Raw genomic sequence first — 25,808 nt, forward strand, 5'->3', positions numbered from 1 at the left:
TCTATGTATGGCCTTTGCGTAGGCCTGTAGCTACACTGGTAACACTAAGAAATATCATTTAAAAAAAAATTTGAAATCAATAAGCCACCTGATTCTGTCTTGACTCCTTCATTGTATTCTTTGGTATTCATTATTCACGACCATAAGCTTTAAATATACTATCATTTAAAAAAATATATAATTTAATTAATGTTTATTTAATCCAATCAAGTAGCCTAAGTCATTTTGCTCAAACCAAAACCAAAATGTAAATTAATTTGTTTAGAATCTCTGCACAGGAGAGTTGGTGTTGTTTCAAAAGGAAAAATATATTGGTATTAGCAGTTGTCTAAAATAAGTTGGAAAATATTGTATATTGGCAAAATTCCAATAGCATGCATCCCTAGTTAAAAGTGGTAACTCCTACTACATTGTGTAACATTTCAGGACATATTTAATTTATAGTAAATGTAGGCTAATATTTTACAATTTTATCATTTCATTTGATAAAGTTGTACTATATATATATTTGCCCTACCATTATTAAGCAGCACACCTGTAATAAACATAAATAATAGTGTTTCTTGAGAACCAAATTAGCATATTAGAATGATTTTTGAAGGATTATGTGACACTGCATTAATGCCTGCTGAAAATTCAGCATTGTCATAAAAGGAATAAATACAATTGAATTTTTTTTTAAAACACTAAACAGTTATTTAATTATTGAATTATTTTTATTGCACCATAACATTACCGAATATATATATATATATATATATATATATATATATATATATATATATATATATATATATATATATATATATATATATATATATATATATATATTGTACAAATACAAAATGCAAAGAGGTCCACAGCAATTATTTAGAAATTGAAATATTTCAAAATATGTTTTATTATTATTATTATTATTATTATTATTATTATTATTATTATTATATATTTTTTCAAATAAATGAAGCCTTGGTGAGCATAAAAAAAAATTATAATTATCGATCACAAGCTTCGAACGGTAGTGTAACATAAGTGTATAAGTGTTTGAAGACTGTAAACAGAAAATGCAAATGCAGAAGGACATGGCTTTAGGCAACCAAAAATGGAAACCTTAATTACAGACTACTACAACGATCCCACATCATTTGTGGTCTTGTTGCTTGCAGTTCCTTGAAAGGAAATATTTAAACTGACAGACACCAACACCCTTCACTTAAAGTGTATCACTTTAAGACAAAAATCTTGCAAGAAAAGACAATCACAAAGTTACAGACTCTAGTTAGCAGTAGATATGCTGATAATGTCCACAGTATGATGTCTACATTCTTGTGCGCACCCATATATATTTGGTCAAGTTGAAAACTATTACTCTTCTGTGAATGTGTGTGACTGAGCTGTTACCTATTAACTTTTTGGAACAGACTGCTATGTGTACACTCATGTCTTACCAAGGTACAGTATTTACCATTTCCTTGCAGACAAAATCCAAAAAAAAGCTTTTCCCTGTAAAGCTGAAAACTCTGAGAGACACTGTATATTTGAGCCTATTAATGGTGCAATAATCTTAGTGAATAATCTATATACAAAGACTGTAATAGATATGGGTTTTAACAGCTGAAAAATGAAACGATTACAAATAATGGTTCTTTTCCTCGTCAAAATTGTGATTCATGTTTTAAGCCGGGAAACATGAGTGAGAGACTGAAAGAGCAAGGAGAAACTGTGAGACAGGCTAAAGTGTCTGTTTGTCCGAACAGGAGGAGGGGCCGGGGGAAGAAGGTGGGGACTATGCAAATGGGTTGAGAGGAAGTGAGGGAAGACTATAGGAATGTGTTGGAGATTTCAGGGAGAGTTTAGCTGGGAACGTGCTATCTGCCAAAAGAAGAAAAACGGAGAGACAGATACTCATGATAAACGGATGAAAACATGCCCCATTTCACCGTGGTACCAGTGCAGGATAACTCTCTGTCCAACTATGATAGTCTAGAGGGAATAAACTGGGTGGATTACAGAGACACAGGACAGGGAGGATACCCTGGACATGGAGACACAGTTAGCTCAGATGGTAAGTTTGTTGATAGTTTTTTTTTATTCATCACTTTGTGAAAACCAGTCCTCTAGTCATAAGACTTGGGTTACCTCAAGAGCTGAGTTTTAAAGTACATTGAGTTTAAAAGTTTGATTTAACTCTAGTATTCTTGACACACATTATCAAACTATCAGCAATACAATAACCATGGCAATTGTTCAGTCACTAACATCACAGAACCCACTGACCACTTACATCCCCATTTTTGGGAAAATCTGAAGGAGCTTTATCAAGTTGTCAAAGATGTATCATCATAAAATGAAATATATATAATCTAAGGGGAAGGATTTAAGAGTAATTCAAACCGGGACACTTGGCACACTGCTGATATGCCAGACACTGGTGTCAAAGGAAAACAATCAAGATCTAAAGCAGCAGTGGGACTGGAGGTCTGTTATAAAAGGACAGGCCTCAAGTATTCATAGACACAAAAGATGGAGCCTTCTCTCTTTGTGCCAAGACAGCAGCTGAGGGTTTAACTGGCATTGCGTTCCTCCATTTTGTTCCTTTCTCTAGCACATTTTAAAAGAGAGAAACAAACTCTATGATAGAGACATGTGCTGCCCAAAGGCAGGAATAAGAGACATCAGCATCTGTTTATACGGCATACGGAGAAACCACCAGGTCTGTGGAGAGAGAGACACAACTGTCTTTTTACCCTTTGTGTGGTGGAGTAAAAGGGTGTAAATGTGGGACTAAGGCTTTTGAAAATGGGAAATGCACACCATGCACAACACATGCAAATACGGTATATAGGTCTAGCTAATGTACTGTATACTAATTGGTTACTGTTAGTGAGGTCAAGAGAGTGTTGCTGGAGCCAGTCTTGTCATGTTTTTGCCTATAGGCTGTGTAAAAATCATTTTTGGTCATTGAGGTTGTAGATATCTTTATACCAAATGAGTTTGTTTGATAAGCAAGGGTGTAGGCTGATGCAGAAGAGTGGTCTTATGTGGCAGTCACACTGGTGGATCATTTAACTTTAGGAGGGGCAGAGCAGACGGATGGTGTTCACACTGCTAACTTTGTTTTTTAGCGTGTCAGCTCAGCGATGTTTAGAGCTGGACTACACACTGCGGTCATTGTGCTGAAACAGGCCTGTAATGAAAAAGCATCAGCTCTCAGTAAAATCCTTGAACCACGTCATGACTTAATTCAACGTTACTTACAGGAAAATATCTGAAGAGAGGAAGGAAGGTAGATAAAGTGAGACTTTTTCCACATATATGAAATAAATAATGTAAAGTCCTATTCAGTGTCCCCAATAAGCTGTCAGAGACCATTAGAATAAGTTAGGACAGATAACTGTATTCTTACACATAAGATGTAATGCCAGCTGGTTTTCTGACAAACTATTTTCTAACACATTTTGATTATGTTTTTGTTATGGTTTTATGAGTTGTATGATCCAGTATGTTACCTCAACTAATGACCAGGGAGGTCATCCTCTTTATTACCTGAAGGAGTTATTTGGCACGGGAAAGCAACATAATGCTATTTTCGAGTGGGAGCTGTCTGTCAGCTCTTAACATCAAGAATGTCTCTGGCTTCTCAAGGTTACAGAAGATCCTCTTCCACTGACAGGGCCTGTATTGGTTTTTGTTGAAAGACAGACAGGCACAGAATGTCTTATATTGACTTTTCTCTTAATAATCTCATAGGAAATTGTTTTGCAGACATATCATGATCAGGATCAGAGCTCATAAATAGGTACAGTATAAAGGCAGTATTCAATCTACTTTGGAGCCTACTGACAGGTCATCTAAAGCTCTTGTGCTGAATGGGGGCAAATCAAGCTCTCAAAATCTGCCAACATGGTACCAATTACACTAACATTGAAAAATTTGGGATCAGTATGATTTTTAAAAGAAAAAATTTTATTCAGCAAAGATGCATTGATCAGAGGTGACAGACATTTATAATTTATAATACTTTATATGTTTAGATAAAGTACCTTATATGTTTGATGTTGTAAGCTGAATGAACTTACAAAAGACTTGCACAGAAATTGTTACCTTTATGCATATTATCTGCTTCATCTCATGTTTACAAAGATATACCTACAAATTGTGGAGAGAAAAGTGGTTGTTATCTGAAAATAATGACTGCATCACGTAAACAGTCATCACCACACACACACACACACCTCCACTGTAGTTACATGAATCATAACAAGGGTAATTATCAAATACATTTTCATTAGAGAAACAAATTCATCCTGACATCACATGATAACAGGTTACTAAACAAGATAACAAATTCAACAATGTAAATAAAACTTGCAAAGGGAAAAAACAATGCAATAGACTAATATTAAAGGGATACTCCATCTCAAAATGAAAATTTTGTCATTTACCCCTATATCATTTCAAACCCGTAAAAGCTTAATCCATCTTCAGAACACGTTTTAAGATATTTTGGCTAAAAACCGGTAGGGTTGAGACTGTCCCTGAGAGGAGAGGAATTGTTGAATAAAGTTGTTACTTTTGTTTTCTTTGTGTACAAAAAGTATTCTCGTTGCTTCATAACACTACAGTTGAATCAATGATGGCAGATGAACTATTCTGACGATATTTTTCATACTTTCCTGGACCTTGACACTGTTATTTATTTGGCAGTCTATAGGACAGTCTCAAGCTTCCCTGTTTTCGTCCAAAATATCTTAAATTGTGTTCCGAAGACAAACAAAGCTTTTATGGGTTTGGAATGACATTGGGGTAAGTGATTAATGTGAAAATTTTAATTTTGGGGTGGAGTAACCCTTTAACTTTTAATACCACAGTACATGCTGGGAAAAGCACAAATTAGACTCTTTTCAGTGTAAGCCTGTTGTTGATTTGACTTATAATTTAAAGTATATTCAAATAAATAAATAAATACATTAATAAGGCACTGCATTATTGGCATCATTGACTTTTTTCACGCTGTTGTTTTCATGGAGTTTTGAGTATATATTCTTTTGCTAATGTTTTAAATGATTATAACTTCAGCAGAGTACAGCTTCTTCTCCCTTGTTAACACAGATCAAAGCTTTCATTCATTCTGCTCTCCCAGCAGGGTCCAATTCCACAGACTTACTCAGCTGTACTCATCTAATTCTGAAAGTATATTACCAGTAATGGGCTATTGTGTAACAAACTTCTCTTCTCATAAAATATATATATAAATAATATATATATATATATATATATATATATACAAAAAGCTGTTAAACTGGCAGCCCGCCCCTTTTGTTTGTAAATGCTAAAACACTCTGGTAAAAGATTGGTTTTGTAAATAACATTTTCTTTAAACTGTTGAAAAGATATTAAAATGAAAAACAGCCAATTTACACAATTAGAAAATAAGATCCAATTATTACTAAACTTACAAAAACAAAAACTTTCTGATCAATATGCTACATGATGGTCCTCCTTAAAAGAGCAATATGAATTACTTCCACAATCAAAGGCCGAGTTTATTTTACACAGGATGAGGCAAAAATATAATTTCGAATCGGAGCCACTTGTTGCCCCTCAGGCTGAGGGAATATTAAGTCTATAAGTCTATAAATAATGTGAGTCTAAATATTGTGAAATAAAATCTTCAGATGACCAGGTAACCATGAATCCTATGTTAATTAACAACATATTAAAGGGGTTTTACACAAATCAGTCAGTTTGTAGAGAGTACTTCACTGCCTCAGATCGCACAGATGGATAAAGACTCTTTGGAGGCCCTGTTAAGTTTGGAGCAGCTCCATGAAGCACTTAAAAGCCTCCATAAGGGCAAATCACCAGGTCTTCCTCCTGAAATATTTTAGAAATATGGGATGTGATAGGGACTCTCATGTTTGATTCATTTAATTTTGCAATCGAGTATCGTACATTTTATAGAGACCAAAAAACATCTTTGATCTCATTGCTTCTTCAAAAGGGTAAAGATCCGTTAGATTGCTCTTACTACGGACCAATATCACTCATCCCATGCAATCTAAAAGTTTATGCTAAAACTCTTGCCTTTCGCATGGAGAAAGTAATTCATAGATTAATAAAAGAGGACCAAAACGGTTTTATTAAGGGGCGTCACGGATCTGTTTCATGTACTTTATTTTGCAGACTCTTTCAAGTCCTTGTGCGTTTTTTTAACTTGATGCAGAAAAAGCCGTTGACAGGCTAGAGTGGAACTATATGCGGGCAGTTATTCATTGTTTTGGTAAACATTAAACTTCTATGATTAAGACACTCTACCACTCAACAGAGGCATCTTAACTGGCAATATTATCTCCCTCCTGTTACTTTTACAGCGTGGAATGAGGCAGGGATGTCCACTTTCGCCTTAATATTGTCAATAACTGGTACAATAAAGGAATTGTATCACTTTAGTAGACTTTTGGGGTGCAAAATAAACTGGACCAAATCTGCTTTAATGCCAATTAACAATTGCATTCTAACACATTCTCCTGTCCCCTCATTCATTCCTATTAAAGATTCTTTCATTTACTTGGGTATTACCATATATAAAGACATTCATAAAACTGCCAGAAACTATTTTAATAACATTTTAGTCAAAATCAGAAGTGATACTCAAAGATGGAATAATCTTAACGTCTCTCTCCAAGGCAAAATCTCCACCGTCAAAATGAATTTGTTAAATCGGCTTAATTTTCTATTTTTTTTTTTTTTCTATTTTCCCTCCTCCAGGTTACTTAAAAGGAGATCAGTTCCATACTTTCCAAGTTTATCTGGAATGGTAAGCGACCCAGAATAAAACTAGTCATATATAAAGCTCTTCATATTTGGATTGATCCTCAGTCTAAAGTTTCATGGAGAGTAATCGAAGCTGACAAGATTAAACCACATAGGCTCCAATATATTTTATTTGCTGGCACAGGAAATAAAAATTATAAATATAAATTTGGCCCATATGGCCAATTCTATTAAGGTATGGAAAAAGGTGGAACCTTTCAAATTTTGTAATAACACACCCTTATGGCACAACTTAAAGGTGCTGTAGGGAACTTTTGTAAAAAAAATATTTTTTATATATTTATTAAACCTGTCATTATGTCCTGACAGTAGAATATGAGACAGATAATCTGTGAAAAAATCAAGCAGAAGAAAAATCAAGAAAGTCATGCGCTCCCGCTAAAAAACAACCAATCAGAGCTGCGGTCTGTAACTTTGTTTGTGTTCAAAATGTAGAAAAATGAACATAATAAGCGAGTACACCATGAATCCATTTTCCAAACCGTGTTTTTAGCTTGTCCTGAATCACTAGGGTGCACCTATAATAAGTGTTTATATTCGGACTATTTTAGATTGCTTCGGGGGTACCGCGGCGGAGTAACCCAGTACCTTTGTGATTCTTCATAGACATAAACAGAGAGAAGTAGTTCCGGCTACAATGTTCTTCCGCAAGACGCAAGCAGTTCTGTTTATTAACCGCTAGAGCGTCAAAAGTTCCCTACTGCAGCTTTAAACGTTGGAAATGGAATGTCCAAAATAATCCAAGCTCTCTTGGTCTACATTGGGCATAAACACTTGTGCTGACTTATATGATAACCAAGGACTTATCGGTGGACTGGGAGAGGGTGTGGCCTAATCTAATCTTAACTTCTAAAAACTTGGCTCATTGTTTTTTCCATTTCAAAGTCATCCATAGTGCATACGTAACTCCTTATAAGATGTTTAAAATGAAACTGCAATTGACCTATAACTGCTATATCTGTAACATGGTACCAACAGGTACTTTTCTCCACATGTTTTGGGAATGTCCAATTGCTGTCAACCTATGGACTCATGTGTAACAATAAAAACTCCATAATTATCGGGAAGAAGGAGGCGGGAACCGGCGGACAGTCAAATTACACTTTTATAATAAAAATAAAGACAAAACAGCGCGGTAGCCCCTCACGGACGACTGCCGCGCACAAACAAAACCAAAACACAAACTAAAATCCAGGCCTGGTCCTCTCTCGTCCGTCACTGTCGTCGCTCCTCTTTTATATTCTTCCATCTCCACTGTGGGACTCGAGACCGGTGAGTGGAGCAGGTGACGCTCATTTCCAAATCAATCCACCGGCCACGCCCCATTCCCACGGCTCTCAGCCCCGCCCCACTCGCCACATCATGTTTGATCCTTTTTACTACAACTTGATCACTTGTCCATGTCTTCTCAATGATGATTCTAATTCCTGTACAAGTTCATTAAAGAAGAGAATGTTGATTGCTGGTTTTACAGCTGCAAAGAAGACAATAATACAAAATTGGTATGCTCCGCATATGTGTGCAAAAACATTTGGATTCATAGCCTCCTTAAACTAGTGACTTGTGAATGTACAACAGAATGATTGAATAAGGCTAAACCTTGTACCATCGATGCATGGCAATGTTTTTCTTAAAAGTATTTGGACTATATAAAGGAACGACCATAATAGGTGTTTTTTTTTTTTTTTTTTTTTTTTTTTAGATTGTAAAATTGTCTGTTGTTCCCCCTGTACTGTTTTATTGAATTAAAGATTCACAAAGAAATTAAAAAAAGGTATTGACGTGGCTAAAATGAAACCTGCATAAATGGCAAGCATTAATGCAATGTAAAAGTCACTAATTTCCCAAGTATATTATATCTTGCATTAAATTAATAATGTTAACATGACTGTTCTTAAAATACTCACTGGAGCTGCTGAAGTTGTAATAAAGGATCAGGAGAGTTGTCTTGCCGGACGAACAGAGTGGGTTATGCAGTTAAGAACTTAATGAGCACAATGGTTAGTCTCAAAACTCAAAACACTAATACAAATCATCACAGACAGAAGCACACATGAGTGAACACACACCTGCTGTTAGCAATGTACTTACACACTGGATATTATTATTAAAATCACATCAAGCAAGCAAAGTATGCCCTTCATAACACAAAAGATTGCCAGAAAGTGCTAAATCCGCCTATACAGCATGACTTTCACTCAATATGAAGACTTGAAATGTTGAATAGATGGGATATTTGGCAAATGTCACACAACCTTCTTACTAGCTTATTTCTTCGTTAATCAGCATTTGCATTTTCCAACACAACATGTTTTTGTCTCTTCAGCAATGTAGCCTATATTCCACTTTTCAGGTATGCGCTAACTGCACAAAAGCTGGTCTACCTTTGGGCTATTGTTTGAGCAATAATTTGCAGATGTTTGAAAAGAGCTGTTTTCTGCAGCTGTTAAGCAAATGTGCCCGAGTCTTCCCTTGTACTGTGCTATAACAGCTTGTGTCAGTCATTTTATTTTAAAGATTTGTGTATTATCTAAAAATACGTTCTAGTCCACTAGATTGGATAATTGTTGCTGTTGTAAGCATGCAAAGGCACTCTAAACACCACATGTGTGAGGTTAGTAGTTTTGGCTTTGATCTGCAGCTTTTATTACAATCCTGTTAACGTGTCCGGACCTGCCACCCACGCTAAAACTCCTGCTTCTCCCTCAGTTACACAAGACACATTCGCTACCCGGACCCTGTCAGATCATTTCTGTTAGGCTTTGTGTGGAAACAATCCAGTAAACATATCTGGTATAAATAACAGTTCCTTTTAAACTTGTTTTGCTCAGTATACTGTTAACATCTTTGGAGTGTTCAAAAACTATATACGTTTCATCTCACAGGCAGGGTTGCCAGGTCCCAGAAATATTTCCAGCCCAATGACAACTCAAAACCCGCCCAAATGGAATGAAAACTAGCCCAATTTTTCAGTGTCCAATCAGATTAGACAACGGCTGGATTCCCACAAAGGGCCTTAAAATAAATGTATATAAGTTTAAGTTTAAAGTATTCGCCTTTTGTCTTACCCAAATTCTTTGCACACACTGTTTTTTTAATACACAATACACTATTATATATATATATATATATATATATATATATATATATATATATATATATATATATATATATATATATATATAATGCACTATTCTATCATCATTTGGAACACTTCGAATCCACTCCTTTAATCCTTTCTCTGTCTCCCATTCTTTGCGATACTTCTTTCCATACTTTCCCCATTTACCTGACATTTTAGAATGCTGCTTGTTCATCCACAGACAACCGAACCAACGCTTCTGACTACAACGCTCTCATGATGTGAGTGACGTGATGATGATGCTTGATTTGTGATGTCAAAGCACATGTGGCGCGCGCTCAAGTATTAATACTACTCGCAAGTATTAATTCCCGGGGGATCAACACCCACTAATAAAAGGTTCACTTTTATCTTTGTCCACAATTATTTTATTTTATTTATTTTTTTTTGCGGCCGCAGTACATCATAAATGTAGCCCAAACAACCGCAACCCGCAACTCCGTATTTTTTCCCGCAACTCCTTTTCTAAAATAGCCCAAATGTGCGGGAAAACCGCTACCCTGGCAACCATGCTCACAGGTTAAGGGAAGATGTATTTGTCTACGTAATACGTATAACGCTAGATGGCAGCATTTGACTTTTTTTTCTTGGTTGCCTATAAGTAATGTAATAGTACTGATTGATTGATTGATTGGTTGATTGATTGAAGGAATTTTAGTACAATTTTAAATTCAGGATTTCATAGTATTTGGCATGTCTATTATCAAAGCAGGGAACATGTTAAGTGTCACAAATTTACTAATTTGATCAGTGATCAAATAAATAGTTTATTGAATTATTCATTTTGGCAGTGGCATTTCTAGGGATTCTGGGCCATTGCACTGATGTTGTCCTGGGGCCTCTTCTGGAACCCTCTCAACCTCTGGGCCCTATGCACTCTATCCCCTTTTCCCCCGGATAGTGACGCCCCAGGATCCCAGGGATTCATTTGGATCCCAGATGTTTAATATCAGCTCAGATAATAAAGAACATAATAGTAATACTCCACTGGAGAATGGCTATTCCATTTTCTGCTTTATTAGGCATTTTATGAAACGAGTGTTTAAAATGTGTTAACAGTCTGGATTCAACATTTTTGGAGGGACTTTGTTGGGATTTTGAGTGTGTGTGTGTGTGTGTGTTCATCACTCTAAATACTTTGTGTGCTTCTGCTCTCATATTAAATCTGTTGCAGGGTTTCTGATGTATCAGTTGATACTGTGTGAACTAGAGGGTCAGTGTGGGTATAAATGTTGTGTGCATCCATATTTTAGCAAATGTACCATTGGCATGGGTATGTGTGTGTGTGTAAATTCTGATCCCCTTCGCTCTCTCAGTAACAGTTAATAGTTCACATTGACCTGGATATAGACTATGAGCACAGCTCAGAGTGCTGTCTGCCTTGCTGTACATAGACAAACATGCTGATCCACAACAATGCTCATGCAAACTCTACCTATAATGGCAAATTAACTCTGGACGCAGGTGAGTGAGACCTATACCAAGCAAACTACAAGGGCAGAGATTTCAATTTAATCTTGACATCAGACCAGTTATTATCCTTTTTTATTTTGTATTTGTGAGCAAGGATAGGTTATATGGTCACATTATTTTTGAGTTTATGAACTGATTAATTGCAAATTGAAGTCTGTGACATAAACTAATATTGTACGGAATATATTCTAATGTCTCTTTCTGAAATACCAGCTTGGATTTGGTCTTTTCAATTTCTGATCTCTAACTTCTACCCTCTGTAGAGCAAAAACAAAAAAATTAATCTGAACAATTGGATAGACTTGTGTATTCAGTGGAGGTGTCATACTCTCTAAATATTTCCAAGTAAGAAGCAGATATAAACCACAAACTGCATATTTCTGATGAACGAGACAAACTGGTATCTATCACACCATGCGTAATTAACTCCGGCACTGTATTCGGGAGCCTTGCTTTAGCAGTGTTTGTATTGACATTTGTTGTGAGAGCAGAGAGTGAGGGCACAAAACAATCAAACCGATTTAGTGTTCAGATTCAGTGACCTGATTAAAGGGAATAATAATGACTAAAAATAAATAAATCAGAAGCATGAATACAAGATGTGTTTAATGCTTAGTGACAATGCTAGAAAAGGGTTCCAACATACTTGAGCAGCAAGTATTACTTTTTATTAAATTAAATAATTATAAAGGACTACAAATTGAGCTTCAGCATTTATTTGTTTCACTTTTTATTTACATATCTGAGGAGGATCATATTTTTCAAAATAAAGTAAATGACCTCACTTGATTCAGTTCTTGCACAATTACACAATGTGAGAGTGTAAAGAGCAGGACATTGGTCACAGGAAATTACATCACTGAATGTGGGCAAAGCTTACAGTTTTTCTGAGAAAAAAAATTGTTGTAAAAATATGTCTTTCTTTTTCTCTCTGGTAAAGAAAAATCCCATCATCAGCTGAATGGCAGTAAATATTAGACCAATCTAGATAAAATGAATTATATTTGTGTGAAAATACAAGAAATGGAAAAATATATAGAAAATATATAAAATATATAGATATAATAATAAATATACAAAAATAATTATAAATAACAACAACAACAACAACAACAACAACAATAATAATAATAATAGGTAAAATAACAAAGGAAAATAAAAGTCAATTATATAAAATTGGAGATGATAATCTGTTGGTAAAGGCTTCATTAATTAATAAATTTAAAATCTAAACCATGTGCAACCACTACATATCAATGATGTATATGTCTGTTAAATCCAGTAAATAAAGTTTAAATACCAACCGTCCCTCCAGGTCATGGAAATCATAAAGAAGACAGTCCTTTCCTCGGCACTTCTGACTCAGCATCTAAGGGGAATGACTACTACGACAAAAACTTGGCCCTGTTTGAGGTTCATTTTCAATTTGCATTTCCTTCTCTTCGTAACATTGCCCACTAAATACATAATCTATAATATATTATAATAAATGAGAATGTTTTCATGTTATGTTATGTGTAGAATTCTGCTATGTGTTTTAATATGTTTGTTACTGAAGTGTATCTTTCCATAGGAAGAGCTGGATAGCCGGCCGAAGGTCTCATTTCTTCTCAGTCGGCTGGTCAGTTACACAAATGTTACTCAGGGAGCCAAAGAACATGAAGAGGCAGAAAGTGCCGATGCATCCAGAAGACAAGTGCCAAAGGTTACAAAGTGTTATTTTCACTATAATCAAAAAAGGCAACATTTTATTCACTGTAACCAAAACATCTGCAACAATGTTGCTCTGACAGACTTTTCTCTCTTCTACTTTGTTCTCTGTAGTCTCCAAATATGGGCACACTGATGGGAGTGTATCTGCCGTGTCTGCAGAACATCTTTGGTGTGATTCTCTTTCTGCGTCTCACCTGGATAGTAGGAACAGCAGGTGTCGTCCAATCCTTCCTCATCGTTCTCATGTGCTGTTCCTGTGTGAGTTGTTGCAGACACACCCTGTCAAACACATGATCAGGTTCACCTGCACTTTTCTTTTCCTTGTGTGTCTTTCCGGTTATCGAACAGTCTAGTATTGTTTTTAATGACATTGATAATATAGACATTTGTCCAAAGTGAAACACAAGGACAGAGGGCTCATGCCTATTGAGCCAAGAGGATTTTGAACGCAGCTTCCAAAAGACAAAAAATAGCAACATTTTAGACAAATAGACAAAAAGTTACATCAGCTGCTAAATTCAAATCTGAGTTCGCTCGCTGGCTGTCGATGAGCCAGAGAAAGACGTGTTTTTACAGTGTTGCGCATTACAACCAATCATACACGATTCTGTTGAGTTTATGTATGCAGTGGCCAATCAGAGGCGTTCAGATGAGTCATCTGAAGAAATTCTGCTTTTTGAAAATTCAGAAACCAAAAAGTGCAGATGTGCGTGCAAAGTAGGATATTCATTTCACAGTGTAAACAGCTGCAGTTTTTATGAGTTTTTGAGAGTGCTTAAAATGTTCTATGATAATGTAATTGTTCTGTGCTTTCTTTCTGTACAATGAAAGTGTTATAATTAGTAAATTACAATGTTTTTTATTAAATTCAGATTAAATACAAAGTCAGTCGTATTAAAAATACCATGTCACCCATATTTGGTACTTGAGTAAAAATACGGGTTTTTATGCATATATATAACACTTAGCCCATTATAGATCAACTAACAATTATCATCTATAAACATGCAAAATGCATTTACTTACAGTGTATAAATATTTGAGAATCAAGATATTTCATGATTTAGTTAACATGTCTGGGAATATTTCAAATAAAAAGGAATATTTAAATAATAAAAAATAACAATAAAATGAGTGCATGGCACCAATGCATGGGAATATGAAATAAGGTAAAATATGATATGGAGAAATAAAAATAGTAAGCCAGTAAATAAAGGTTAACACTGACCATTCATCAGCAGTTGGCAGAGTGCTAAGATGAGAAAAAAAGCTAATAACTGTTCACTAGCCTGATGCTCTGTAGATAAAAAGTGTTCTTAAGTCATGTTGTGAACGACTGAATTCCCTGGTAACTTCCCTCGGACAGCAGTGTAACACAGGTTGTGTACAGTCCTTTATTATTTGTGTGCTTTTCTCAGACAGTGTGTCTGATAAGTAGCATTTTGAAACATGCAAGCTTTATATTAACTTAAATAGCAAGCTTGCATGCTACATTTAGACACCTGGAGGAAAATATTTATAAGCTGTTATGCATTAGCCTGGAAAACATATATTAAATTAATCTTTTTAATTTATTAGATTAAGTTGCTACTATTATTGGCTAACCCTCAAATATAGCTGTTATTAAAAATAAATATAAGTAAAATGTTTAAATGTATGATTTGGTGTATGTATTTATTTTAACAGACAATGTTAACAGCAATCTCGATGAGTGCCATAGCCACCAACGGTGTAGTTCCAGGTAATTTTAAATGTTTCTACTCTATTATATATTGTATATATATAATAACATTTCATAAAAACAGTACATCATAAAGAAAACTGTTAATAATTATCTTCCTACAGCTAATATTGTACATTAAAAAGAAATATACGTACTGAAGTACATAATCCACTTAATGTTGGAATATGATTATGACAAGGTTGATAATAGCTGTTGTTATTTTCCAAAATGTATTTAGTTACCTTTTTGTTTTTTTTGTCAGCTGGTGGGGCCTATTTCATGATATCTCGGTCTCTGGGCCCTGAGTTTGGTGGTGCAGTTGGTCTCTGTTTTTATTTGGGCACAACCTTTGCTGCTGCCATGTACATACTGGGAGCAATTGAAATATTTCTGGTCAGTCTCATTATTATGACAACATACACACAATGATCCAAACCCCGAAATGATCCAGCACTGAAAATAATCATTCATCAACTCTTATTGTCTACAGAAATATCTGATTCCTCAGGCTGCCATATTCCATCCTGCAGATATTCATGCAGGGAGTGGTGCGATGCTGAATAACATGCGGGTGTACGGCACAATATGTTTGAGCCTTATGGCTGTGGTTGTCTTTGTGGGGGTCAAGTATGTCAACAAACTCGCCTCTCTTTTCCTGGCCTGTGTCATAATCTCCATTGTTTCCATCTATGCCGGAGCTGTCAAATCCATCTTCCACCCTCCTGAGTTTCCGTGAGTCCTAATATGTTGCTAATCAAAACAATACATAAAATGTTATAGTGTATGTGGATTATTGGAAATAATATACACAACAGGCCTATGTTGAAAGAATAAAGTCTATTTATAGCTTAATTTTTCATTATTTCTGGATTGAAAACTACTTATATTTTAATTATTTTACACAGTTTTCTTTTGATGCAGAATGAAAATATAATTCAATACAAATAAGTAAATAAGAACTTGTAGTTTTTATTCTCTCTCATTTAAACTGCGTAGGATCTGCATGTTAGGAAACCGGACATTGGCTCGTGATTTGTTTGATGTCTGTGGGAAGACAGTAGTTGTTGGTAATGACACGGTTCCCAGCCAACTGTGGAAGAACTTCTGCAGCTCTGAGAATTCCAGCAGTGCTCACTGTGACGAGTACTTCCTCCAGAACAATGTTACAGAGATCCAGGGCATTCCTGGGCTGGCCAGTGGGATCATTAAAGGTAGGGAGACACGGGTCTGGTCCATGGCATGTCATCTAGGTCAAAAAGGAAAGAAAAGATTACAGATTAGAAAATTACTAGATATATTTAAAGGCTCTCCTTTTTGTGGACACTTGTTATTTAACATGTATTATATTTGGCTTTGCACATTTTCATTAGGACTGCTTTTTGTATGTGTGTATGTGCAGAAAACTTGTGGGGGGATTACATGGAGAAAGGACAGATTCTGGAAAAGCCAAGTCTGCCTTCTGTTGATGTCCATGGCTCCATGGAGACCTTTGGCTTCTATGTGTCCGCTGACATCGCCACATCCTTCACCCTCTTGGTTGGGATCTTTTTCCCTTCTGCCACAGGTAAAATTCATGTCTGAAAATGAAAAAAAAAAAAATTGAAAGAAAGTAAGCACAAGCCATTGGAAGGAGAATGTAGCTCTTTTCAATTGCTCCTTGAACTGCAAGTAACAATATCTTGGCAATCTGTTAAGGTGCAGTTGATGCAAAACAGTTATAGACCTTAGTGTGGTAGCGCCGGTGACCGTGATTTCACCAAATACAACATGTTCCTGGATCAACATCCTTGTTAATCCTGGAACAACATTCCAATTAACCAATCAGAATTAAGGTATAACTTTTCAGGAAATATCTGTTTTAGGCTTATGATCAGGGTTAGGTGCTTCAACACCCTTGTTAATCAGCTATGGGTAGGGTTATGGGTAGAGACTGAGTTTAGTCTATATTTTTGGACAGTAATGTTGATCCAGGATTAACAAAAGATGTTGATCCTTTGAACATGTCTTACTTGGCAAAATCACGGCAGCCAGAATGATGTGTGTAATAAGTGAGATTATGTCAGCTGAATGTACACTTTATTTTATTTGTATTTTCTAAGTACTATGTGAGGAAAAAATGACTTGAAATTTAGTGTTTTTGTCTGCATCTCTGGGACAGGCATAATGGCAGGATCAAACCGATCTGGAGATCTGAGAGATGCACAGAAGTCTATACCAATAGGGACGATCCTGGCTATAACAACTACCTCTCTTGTCTGTATCCTTTTTGCTGTTGGTAGTACTGATATATTACAGTATGTTTAAAACAAGAATTTAGCTATTACTCATATTGACAGTGTGTTATTTTTAAACTTTTTTTTTTTTTTGAGTAGTTTTATTTAGCATTCAAAATTCCCTAGGAGACCTTGACTCCATTGATAGATTTCAGCTCTGTGGTTCTGTTTGGGGCTTGCATTGAGGGTGTGGTCCTGAGAGATAAGTAAGTAATGTAGAGATTGCAAATACAGAATTTTTCATGGAAACAAGCATGTTGTGCCTCATGTGTTCTTGCGTACACCTTTTAGATTTGGAGATGCTGTCAATAAAAACTTGGTGGTTGGCACATTGTCTTGGCCCTCTCCCTGGGTCATTGTGATTGGCTCCTTCTTCTCCACAGTGGGTGCAGGACTTCAGTCCCTGACAGGAGCTCCTCGCCTCCTGCAAGCCATTGCTAAAGATAACATCATTCCTTTTCTTAGAGTAAGAGATCTCCTGATATATGATTGGAAAAAAAACACACATCTTTTTTCACCTTGCTGCTTTTCTTCATTACAATACCAGTTTGAGTGCACAGTATAAAATATAAGCAAGCTGAGCTTTTATCTGTGGTTCATAATGTGTTGTAGATCTACTGTGTTTTAAACCTTAAAACATGACTGATGAAGTTAAAAAGAATTTCAGGAACATGAAAATGCAGTTCCTGAATTATATTTGCTTCCTTTTCTGAAATGCCAAACCACAAAAGAAATAAAGAAAGGATTTGCATATGAAAAATGTTTTTCCTAAAATGCAAATATGTGATGACTGCTGGCTGCTGCTTTCTGTCCCTGTGTGTCAATGTGTTTGCACATGCACAGGTTTTTGGACATGGTAAAGCTAATGGAGAGCCCACGTGGGCCCTGCTGCTGACGGGACTCATAGCTGAGCTCGGCATCCTCATTGCGTCACTGGATATGGTTGCTCCTATTCTCTCCATGTGAGGACAAAGCATAAATATACACACAGATACATCATTATCACACAAACTCAATGATCAAAATTCCCTAATAAGAAGTCATTTTATATTGAATATCGTGTTAATTTCACCAGCTAATAAGAAAGATGCTTAATCATGTAAAAAAAAAAAATAACCTGAAATGTCATTGCATGTATTACATGACACTTATTGTAATATGTATATCTGTTTGTTCACGTTACAGGTTTTTCCTGATGTGTTATCTTTTTGTAAACTTGGCGTGTGCAGTACAAACACTTTTAAGAACGCCAAACTGGAGGCCTCGGTTCAGATACTACCACTGGTAAGTGTGCATTAAAATTGTGTTTGCATACATCCAGGTCTATCTTATTTGTGCAAATCCAAAGAACTTCTTTTGTAGTCACATTTGAATTCAGGTCAAAGGTGATCTGACTGGCATTCAGCCTTTGCGATCCACTATTTCCTTCTTGCAGATATGTAAAAATTACTTCCAATAAAACAATTCGAGCTATAACAATAGTGTGGTTATAAGCTATAACAATAGAGCTATAACAATAGTGTGTTTATAAGCTATAACAATAGAGCTATAACAATAGTGTGGTTATAAGCTATAACAATAGAGCTATAACAATAGTGGTTCTCAATTCCAGTCCTAGTGACCCCCTTCTATGACCTTTTGTTATGTTTCTCTGTTAACAAACCTGATTCAGATAATCAGCTTGTTAGAAGTGAGCTCCGTGCATTAACTGTGTTTCCATTGACATGGTGCCTACACTGTGTTTATTGCTCCCTACTTCCTGAGCGGGAGAAATCTTTTGAAGTTTACCTCACTTCAGAACATTCTTTCACGGATTTGCGCTGCGCAACATCTTCACACATGGACAAGTGTGACATGATCATATACCTCTGTAAATAAATACAATTTAAATGAACGTCTCACACTTCAGTGCACCTTCAATGGAACATACACAGTACATTCACTTCAAACCGGAATCAAGGCAGAATATCCTGTGATGTCCAGTTCGTAGGGCACTTACGTTCGAATAGAACAAACATCTGAAGCGATAAAAGAGACATACAAAATGTGCTGAGCAGGGGGTGCGAGGACTGGAATTGAGAACCGCTGGTGTAGAGTAAAATAATGGGTCTTTTTTTATTAAATGCTCTCTGTTCTCTCCCTCTCAGGGCTCTGTCTTTTCTGGGCATGACTATGTGTGTAGCGCTTATGTTCATCTCCTCTTGGTACTATGCCATTGTAGCGATGGGCATTGCTGGTATGATCTACAAGTACATCGAGTATCAGGGGTAGGTGATTTCCAATTACATCCATAAAACTAACATACAGTAAGTCACTGGGAAACAACAAAAGAGTCATTTGCATTCTCCATCTTTAGTTCACAAATCTCTGGCTTTATTTTTTTCGCTTTTAGAGCAGAGAAGGAATGGGGGGACGGGATCCGCGGCTTGTCTCTTAGTGCCGCCCGTTATTCTCTTCTTCGCCTGGAGGCTGGACCACCCCACACCAAAAACTGGAGGTTCGTTTGTCACAGACAATGTGTATTCCACAATAAATGACCACTGTACATACTGTAGAATACATTATATAATCCGCACTGAAGATAATATATAAAACGATGTTAGATCAAAAAGTGAAGATAAATGCTAACTTAAAATATTATCCGCTGATATTTTTCCAAAACACATATTTGAAAATGAGCTGGGAACACCTTCACTTAATTTAGTTTTCACTAGCTAGGACCACGCCACAAACCAGCTATGCAACTGGGGAAGAGTAGAAAGAGGATGAAGGGGTCGAGGGAATGGGATGATGGTCAGGTTGATCAGGGCATCTTGAATTGATGGCTCAGGGAGACTCAGGGTGGGGGTACTGTCTATAGCATATATTTAGGCCAGACAATGAGGACCCCCTGATACAACCTGATAGAAATATAATGTGGGATAAGGTTGGTTGAATGGATGAGAAAGGGAGGGAAGGGTGGGTTTGAGAGAACAAGACTAGCAGAGCGGTATGAGGTGGCCCCGGTATATATGGAGGTTTGGAAGTCAGGTGATTGTTTGAGACGTGGCCCTGCTCCCGAACTTTAGTTAACCTCACTTAACTCCATAATGTTTAAGAAGCCAGAAGATATTGTTTGAATAACATACTCCTCTAGGCGTACTTCAAACAGTGTTTGTACTGTCACTAATACATGAGTATTGCAGCATTCAAAAGTTTGGGGTTGGTAAGATGTCCTAATGTTTATGAAAGAAGTATCTCATACTCACCAAGATTGAGCATAACATTTATTTGATCGTTTAAATACAGTAAAAGCAGTAATACTGTCAAATATGATTAAACTGTTTTCTATTTGAATATATTTGTAAAAACAAGTCCTGTCATGTCTAGTTGAATTTTCAGCAGTCATTTTTCCTGTCTTCCAGTCTTCGTCACATGATAGAATGAAATCTAATATGCTGATTTGGTGCCCAGGAAATGTTTTTTTTTTTTCTTCTATTATTATCAACATTGAGAAAAGTTGCTGCTGCTTTATATTTTAGTGAAAACCATAATTCTTTGATAATTATAAATTTCAAAAGGTCAGCCTTTATTTAAAACATTAATACATTATACATCATCAGAACATCTCAGTACCTTTTAATCAATTAAATGTGTCTGTGCTGACTAAATGTAATAATTTCTTTTAAACAGTAGAGTATGCATACATATTGAAAAGCAGTTATGTTAGATACTATACACATTTTATTTGTAATATCATGTTTTTTTAATAGAAATAATAATTACACTACAGTCTCATTAAGATGAAATTGTTAATAGGCCACAACTGCTGGTTCTTCTGAAGTTGGATGAGGACCTGCATGTGAAGTATCCCAGAATGCTCACCTTTGCCTCGCAGCTGAAGGCAGGAAAAGGTCTAACCATAGTAGGATCAGTGATAAAGGGCAACTTCCTGGAATGCTATGGGGAAACACAAGCGTCAGAACAGGTGAGGAAGTTACGTGACTTAGTGTACACACACTTTCAGCATCACCACAACTGTAACTCCGATCCTAAATTACGGATGCAAATGCATTGATGGTCACTTTATACTTAATGAACTTACAGCCATATTCAATATTTGTAGTTGCCACAAAATTAGGTCTACTGTCTTTGCAGCTCTGCGTCAGTCTCTCTGGAGTGTGCCGAGAAATAATAAAAGGCAACATTTAGACTAAATTAGGTTTCTATACCCTCCACCAGGCAATAAAGAACATGATGGAGATTGAGCGGGTGAAAGGCTTCTGTCAAGTGGTGGTCGCCTCCAAAGTGAGAGAGGGTATCGCGCACCTCATCCAGTCTTGTGGTCTGGGAGGCATGAAACATAATACAGTCGTTATGGGTTGGCCGTATGGCTGGAGACAGAGTGAAGACCCACGAGCTTGGAAAACCTTTATTAGTAAGAACAAGAGTTTGGGAAAGGTTTATTTGAATTATAGAAAGGCTGGCGATAATCTTCTCCTCTTTCATATTCTTTCACTTGCAGATACAGTGCGGTGCACTACAGCTGCCCACCTTGCTCTGATGGTCCCAAAAAATGTGTCATTCTATCCCAGTAATCATGAGCGCTTTTCTGATGGATATATTGATGTGTGGTGGATTGTCCATGATGGTGGAATGCTCATGCTTCTGCCTTTTCTTCTCAAACAACATAAGGTGAACAGTTAATCATTTAAAATACAAATGACATCATTTAGATGTTAGAAAAAGACTCCATAGGAATTCATTAGAATGATCTTTCTGGCAATATATTTTTTTTTCTGACAACCAATAAATCAGCACAGTATTTTTTCATCACATATATATTTTTTGGGTTCTTGTACTTCAGGTCTGGCGTAAATGTAAGATGCGCATCTTCACTGTGGCTCAAATGGACGATAACAGCATTCAGATGAAGAAGGATCTGGCAACCTTCCTGTACCAGCTCAGATTAGAAGCAGAGGTGGAAGTGGTTGAGATGGTATACAGAACACTTTATTTTTACCAGTAATACTTCACATCCCACCCTATCACATAATGTATTTATGTCATTATAATTTCATGATGTCAAATGTTGTCATTTGCAGGATGACAGCGATATCTCAGCATATACGTATGAGCGGACACTGATGATGGAGCAGAGGTCGCAGATGCTAAAGCAAATGAGGCTGTCCTGTGCAGAGAGAGACAGAGAGGTACTGTGACATTCACTTGTGAAATATGTCTCTTTTGTACTAACACTGTAGCTACAGGGTGTTCACTGTTTGTTTACCAATAATGCAGAAATATATACATAAATATATTATGAAATGACAAGCGATACACCCTTGCACACTATTTCTTTTTTTGTTGTTGTTGTTTAAGTATTTTCAGATAATTTTGTCTACTGAAATGTAGTCATTGTATTATTTCATGCAAAAAAATTCCAAACCATAAATTAATATTGTGCATTACATTTTTTTTTTTCAAATTCAATTTCCTACATTTTGTGACCTAAATATCATAAATAAAGTAAAAAAGCTTAACAAATAGGGACAGTGCCAACTATGACTATATTCTGCATTCATTACTATATTCTATTTTATTCTATTCCATTCTATTCTACTATGACACTGATGATGGTGTGATATTGCAAATATTTTGTCTTTGTACTGAGCACTTTTGGTATTTTTAATAATACTTTAATATGTAAAGTTTTTTTGTATGTTTGATTTTCACTTCAATCTATGCGTTTTTTTGTTTTTGTTTTTGAACCAGAAGAATAATGTGATGTAGTGCATATCTCAATGTCTGGCATGATCGTTGACACGGTTATTTGTAAAAGTTAATATGCAAGTATTTTTTCATCCAGGCCGCTCATTTTGTGTACAGAATACATATTACATTTATTAAATGAATAATTTGTAGATAAAATGCATTAATTATCAAAACAACCCTTTTTCTGTGTTATTATTCACAAAATGAATACAACATTTTGTGGTTTAGATTTTTGTACACAAACTGTGATGACGTTAAAGTATGATGGAAACATACTGACTTATGTATTTCTGTTTACAAAATGCATAAAGTGTACATTTTATAATGAAATTCAGCATTTCATGTCACAAAATGAGGGCTGTCATATTGATGCTCCATGCTAGTGACACATTTAATGTCCTAATGACTGTAAAAGTAAGAAGTGTGGTCTTAAGTGTGGTCTCATTACTCTTCTCTGTAGGCCCAGCTAGTGAAAGACAGACACTCATTGATAAGAATGGGCAGTCTATACTCAGATGAAGAAGAGGAAACCATTGAAGTATTACCAGAGAAAAACCAGATGACCTGGACTAGTGAAAAAATAGAAGCAGAGAGACGAAACCGAAGCAATGCACCAGAAAACTTCAGAGAACTAATTAGCATTAAACCGTGAGTAAGCAAGCATGAACAAGAGCTGGAATGCCATCACTGTATTTGATACAAAGTAGTGGGTTTTACTTCTTATGCTTTTATAATAGACCTATTTGTTTTTTATGGTTAGCATAAAGAGGACAGGGTCATTGATATTTCTTCCTTGTTGTATTTGTCTTGTTTTTACATAAGTAAACTATGTGGGTGTGCATGCTTGTGTACTTTCAGTGTGGTATTACCTATAATCCTGAAAGGTCCTAGTTTATTTCATTATTTTTTTTTTATTCCACACATTTGCCAAATGTATTGATCCACTTAAGTTTAAATCAAAAGTCTGTGTGTTTGTTTCAGTGACCAGTCTAACGTTCGGCGGATGCACACAGCCGTGAAGCTGAACGAGGTTATTGTTAATAGATCGCATGATGCCAGACTTGTGCTGCTCAACATGCCAGGACCTCCACGCAACCCAGAGGGAGATGAAAACTGTATCCTTCCCAAAGAATTATATACCTTAAACTACTATATTAAAGCTTTCTTTTGCTGGTTTGCTTCATTTTTGGTCAAATGTAGATACATCCAACATGAAAATGTCCTGTTATTTATTCTGTAAATATATTGCTTCTTCTCATGCTGTTTCTTTAACTCCGATTTCAGATATGGAGTTTCTTGAGGTGTTAACTGAAGGGCTAGAGAGAGTGCTGCTTGTAAGAGGTGGAGGTCGTGAGGTCATCACTATCTATTCCTGAATGGCCAAAGATCCTTACATACTTTAGACTACTGTTTCTGTATCTAGTGCAAGTCAAAAAATGCCAGCCTAAACATATCATAGTTCATAAAAAGGAGGTTTTACACTAAAGTGCACTATTTGATTAATTAATTTCACTTTAAATAATTAAATGGCTCGTTTGTGTACTTATTCAGCTGAACCCCTTTCACATTCACAGCATAACATTCAGAATCACTTTGCCATTTATGTTTGCTACACCAAAAAACTGATGATTCTAACAACAACATTTCTTACGTATGACATTAAGTAGACAATCCCGACTTTTCACTGGTTTTGCCACCATTGATAAATGCCAATCGCTGATGTAGCATCATAAAATTTCAAGCATGCTATTAGTTCAGAAAATATTGTGGCTTGGGAAAGAACCAAGAAAATATTTCTCATCAGTTAACAGTAGCTCATTTAGGAGATAATTATTCTGTATCCTTTTAATATAAAAATACATGCATAACATCATTCTGTAGAGGGCGACTAAATGAAAACGAGCACATTGATTATCTTGACTTTCACTGCCCGAGAAACAGATCTAGTGCTTCCTGGTATAAGACTGCCATTCAGAATGCAAGTGCTAAACTTACATTTCTATGTGAGTGCTTGTATTTTTTTATTTATTCTGTCTTTATTTATTTGCAGAAACTCTCCATTGTATCGAAAGTTATAGCTTTAGAAAATAACCAAAGGAGCTGAAATGGAATGGATAGATTTTGTAATATATAACTGCATTGTAAAACTTTTTTAAGAGAAAAAAAGATTCTTTGTAAATGAACTATTCAACAATCTGCATTTTATTACACAACTCACATTGAGAATGAGACATTTTGGATACTGATACAAAGTCTTTATTCTTTTTTTTAGGGCATGATTACTGTACAGACAATATACATTTGTTATACAAATAGAAGAATATATGGAAGACTGTACAGACTAACAGCATTTATGGAATGTGTTACATCTGTACAGTGTTTTATATTAAAGATAAAGATTAAACACTTAATTAAACATGCAGTTGACTTATGTATAGTATTAAGAAAAACATTTTAAAAACGAAAATATGAAAAGGCTGCAATAAAGTGCACTATGACGTGCACATGACTTCTGTATTATATCATCTTATTTTTGCCTCAGAAAAGACGACCTCTAACTTGCCAACTTGTTGATTAACAAAAAGAAGCTACAAAAAAAAATTAAAAACAGGTGTTATTGCATTGTAAAGTTGACGAATATTTTTTCCTCCCATAATAAATAAGTACAGTATTATCGAAAACAGATTGTCTCATCTGCTTAGAAATACAAGCATACGCTATGGCTCTCTGGTGCTTCCAAAAGATTCATCTTGTTTGTTTGAGCAGTTCATCAGAGTTTAAGGTAGAAGGGCATGCTAGAAAAGGTGATAGGAGTGTTTGAAAAATGTGTTTGGAAAGACATCATGTAATTATAATAATAATAATAAAACATTAATTTTGTATAAAAATATTT

General features: G+C 35.8%; 1 protein-coding gene across 2 annotated transcripts; it reads left to right on the forward strand.

The window, feature by feature from the left end:
• Positions 1-1,802: 1,802 nt before the first annotated feature.
• Positions 1,803-25,596, forward strand: LOC128016864 (solute carrier family 12 member 4). 2 transcript variants are annotated; one of them, XM_052601721.1, is made up of 24 exons: positions 1,803-2,065; positions 12,768-12,865; positions 13,026-13,157; positions 13,277-13,423; positions 14,852-14,906; positions 15,151-15,281; positions 15,379-15,620; positions 15,885-16,099; positions 16,288-16,452; positions 17,047-17,145; positions 17,310-17,367; positions 17,453-17,627; positions 18,005-18,123; positions 18,347-18,445; positions 19,309-19,428; positions 19,554-19,658; positions 20,960-21,128; positions 21,383-21,578; positions 21,666-21,835; positions 22,008-22,139; positions 22,246-22,353; positions 23,376-23,563; positions 23,897-24,030; positions 24,200-25,596. In XM_052601721.1, the coding sequence occupies exons 1-24, from the start codon at positions 1,927-1,929 to the stop codon at positions 24,289-24,291; spliced, it is 3,288 nt and encodes a 1,095-aa protein (XP_052457681.1). In that variant the 5' UTR covers positions 1,803-1,926; the 3' UTR covers positions 24,292-25,596. The 2 variants fall into 2 exon arrangements, with proteins under 2 accessions (XP_052457681.1, XP_052457682.1); XM_052601722.1 differs by lacking the exon at positions 1,803-2,065 and adding an exon at positions 11,320-11,443.
• Positions 25,597-25,808: the final 212 nt, after the last annotated feature.

This window comes from Carassius gibelio, chromosome A7 (genome assembly GCF_023724105.1).
Source record: "Carassius gibelio isolate Cgi1373 ecotype wild population from Czech Republic chromosome A7, carGib1.2-hapl.c, whole genome shotgun sequence".
Taxonomy (NCBI): Eukaryota; Metazoa; Chordata; class Actinopteri; order Cypriniformes; family Cyprinidae; genus Carassius; species Carassius gibelio.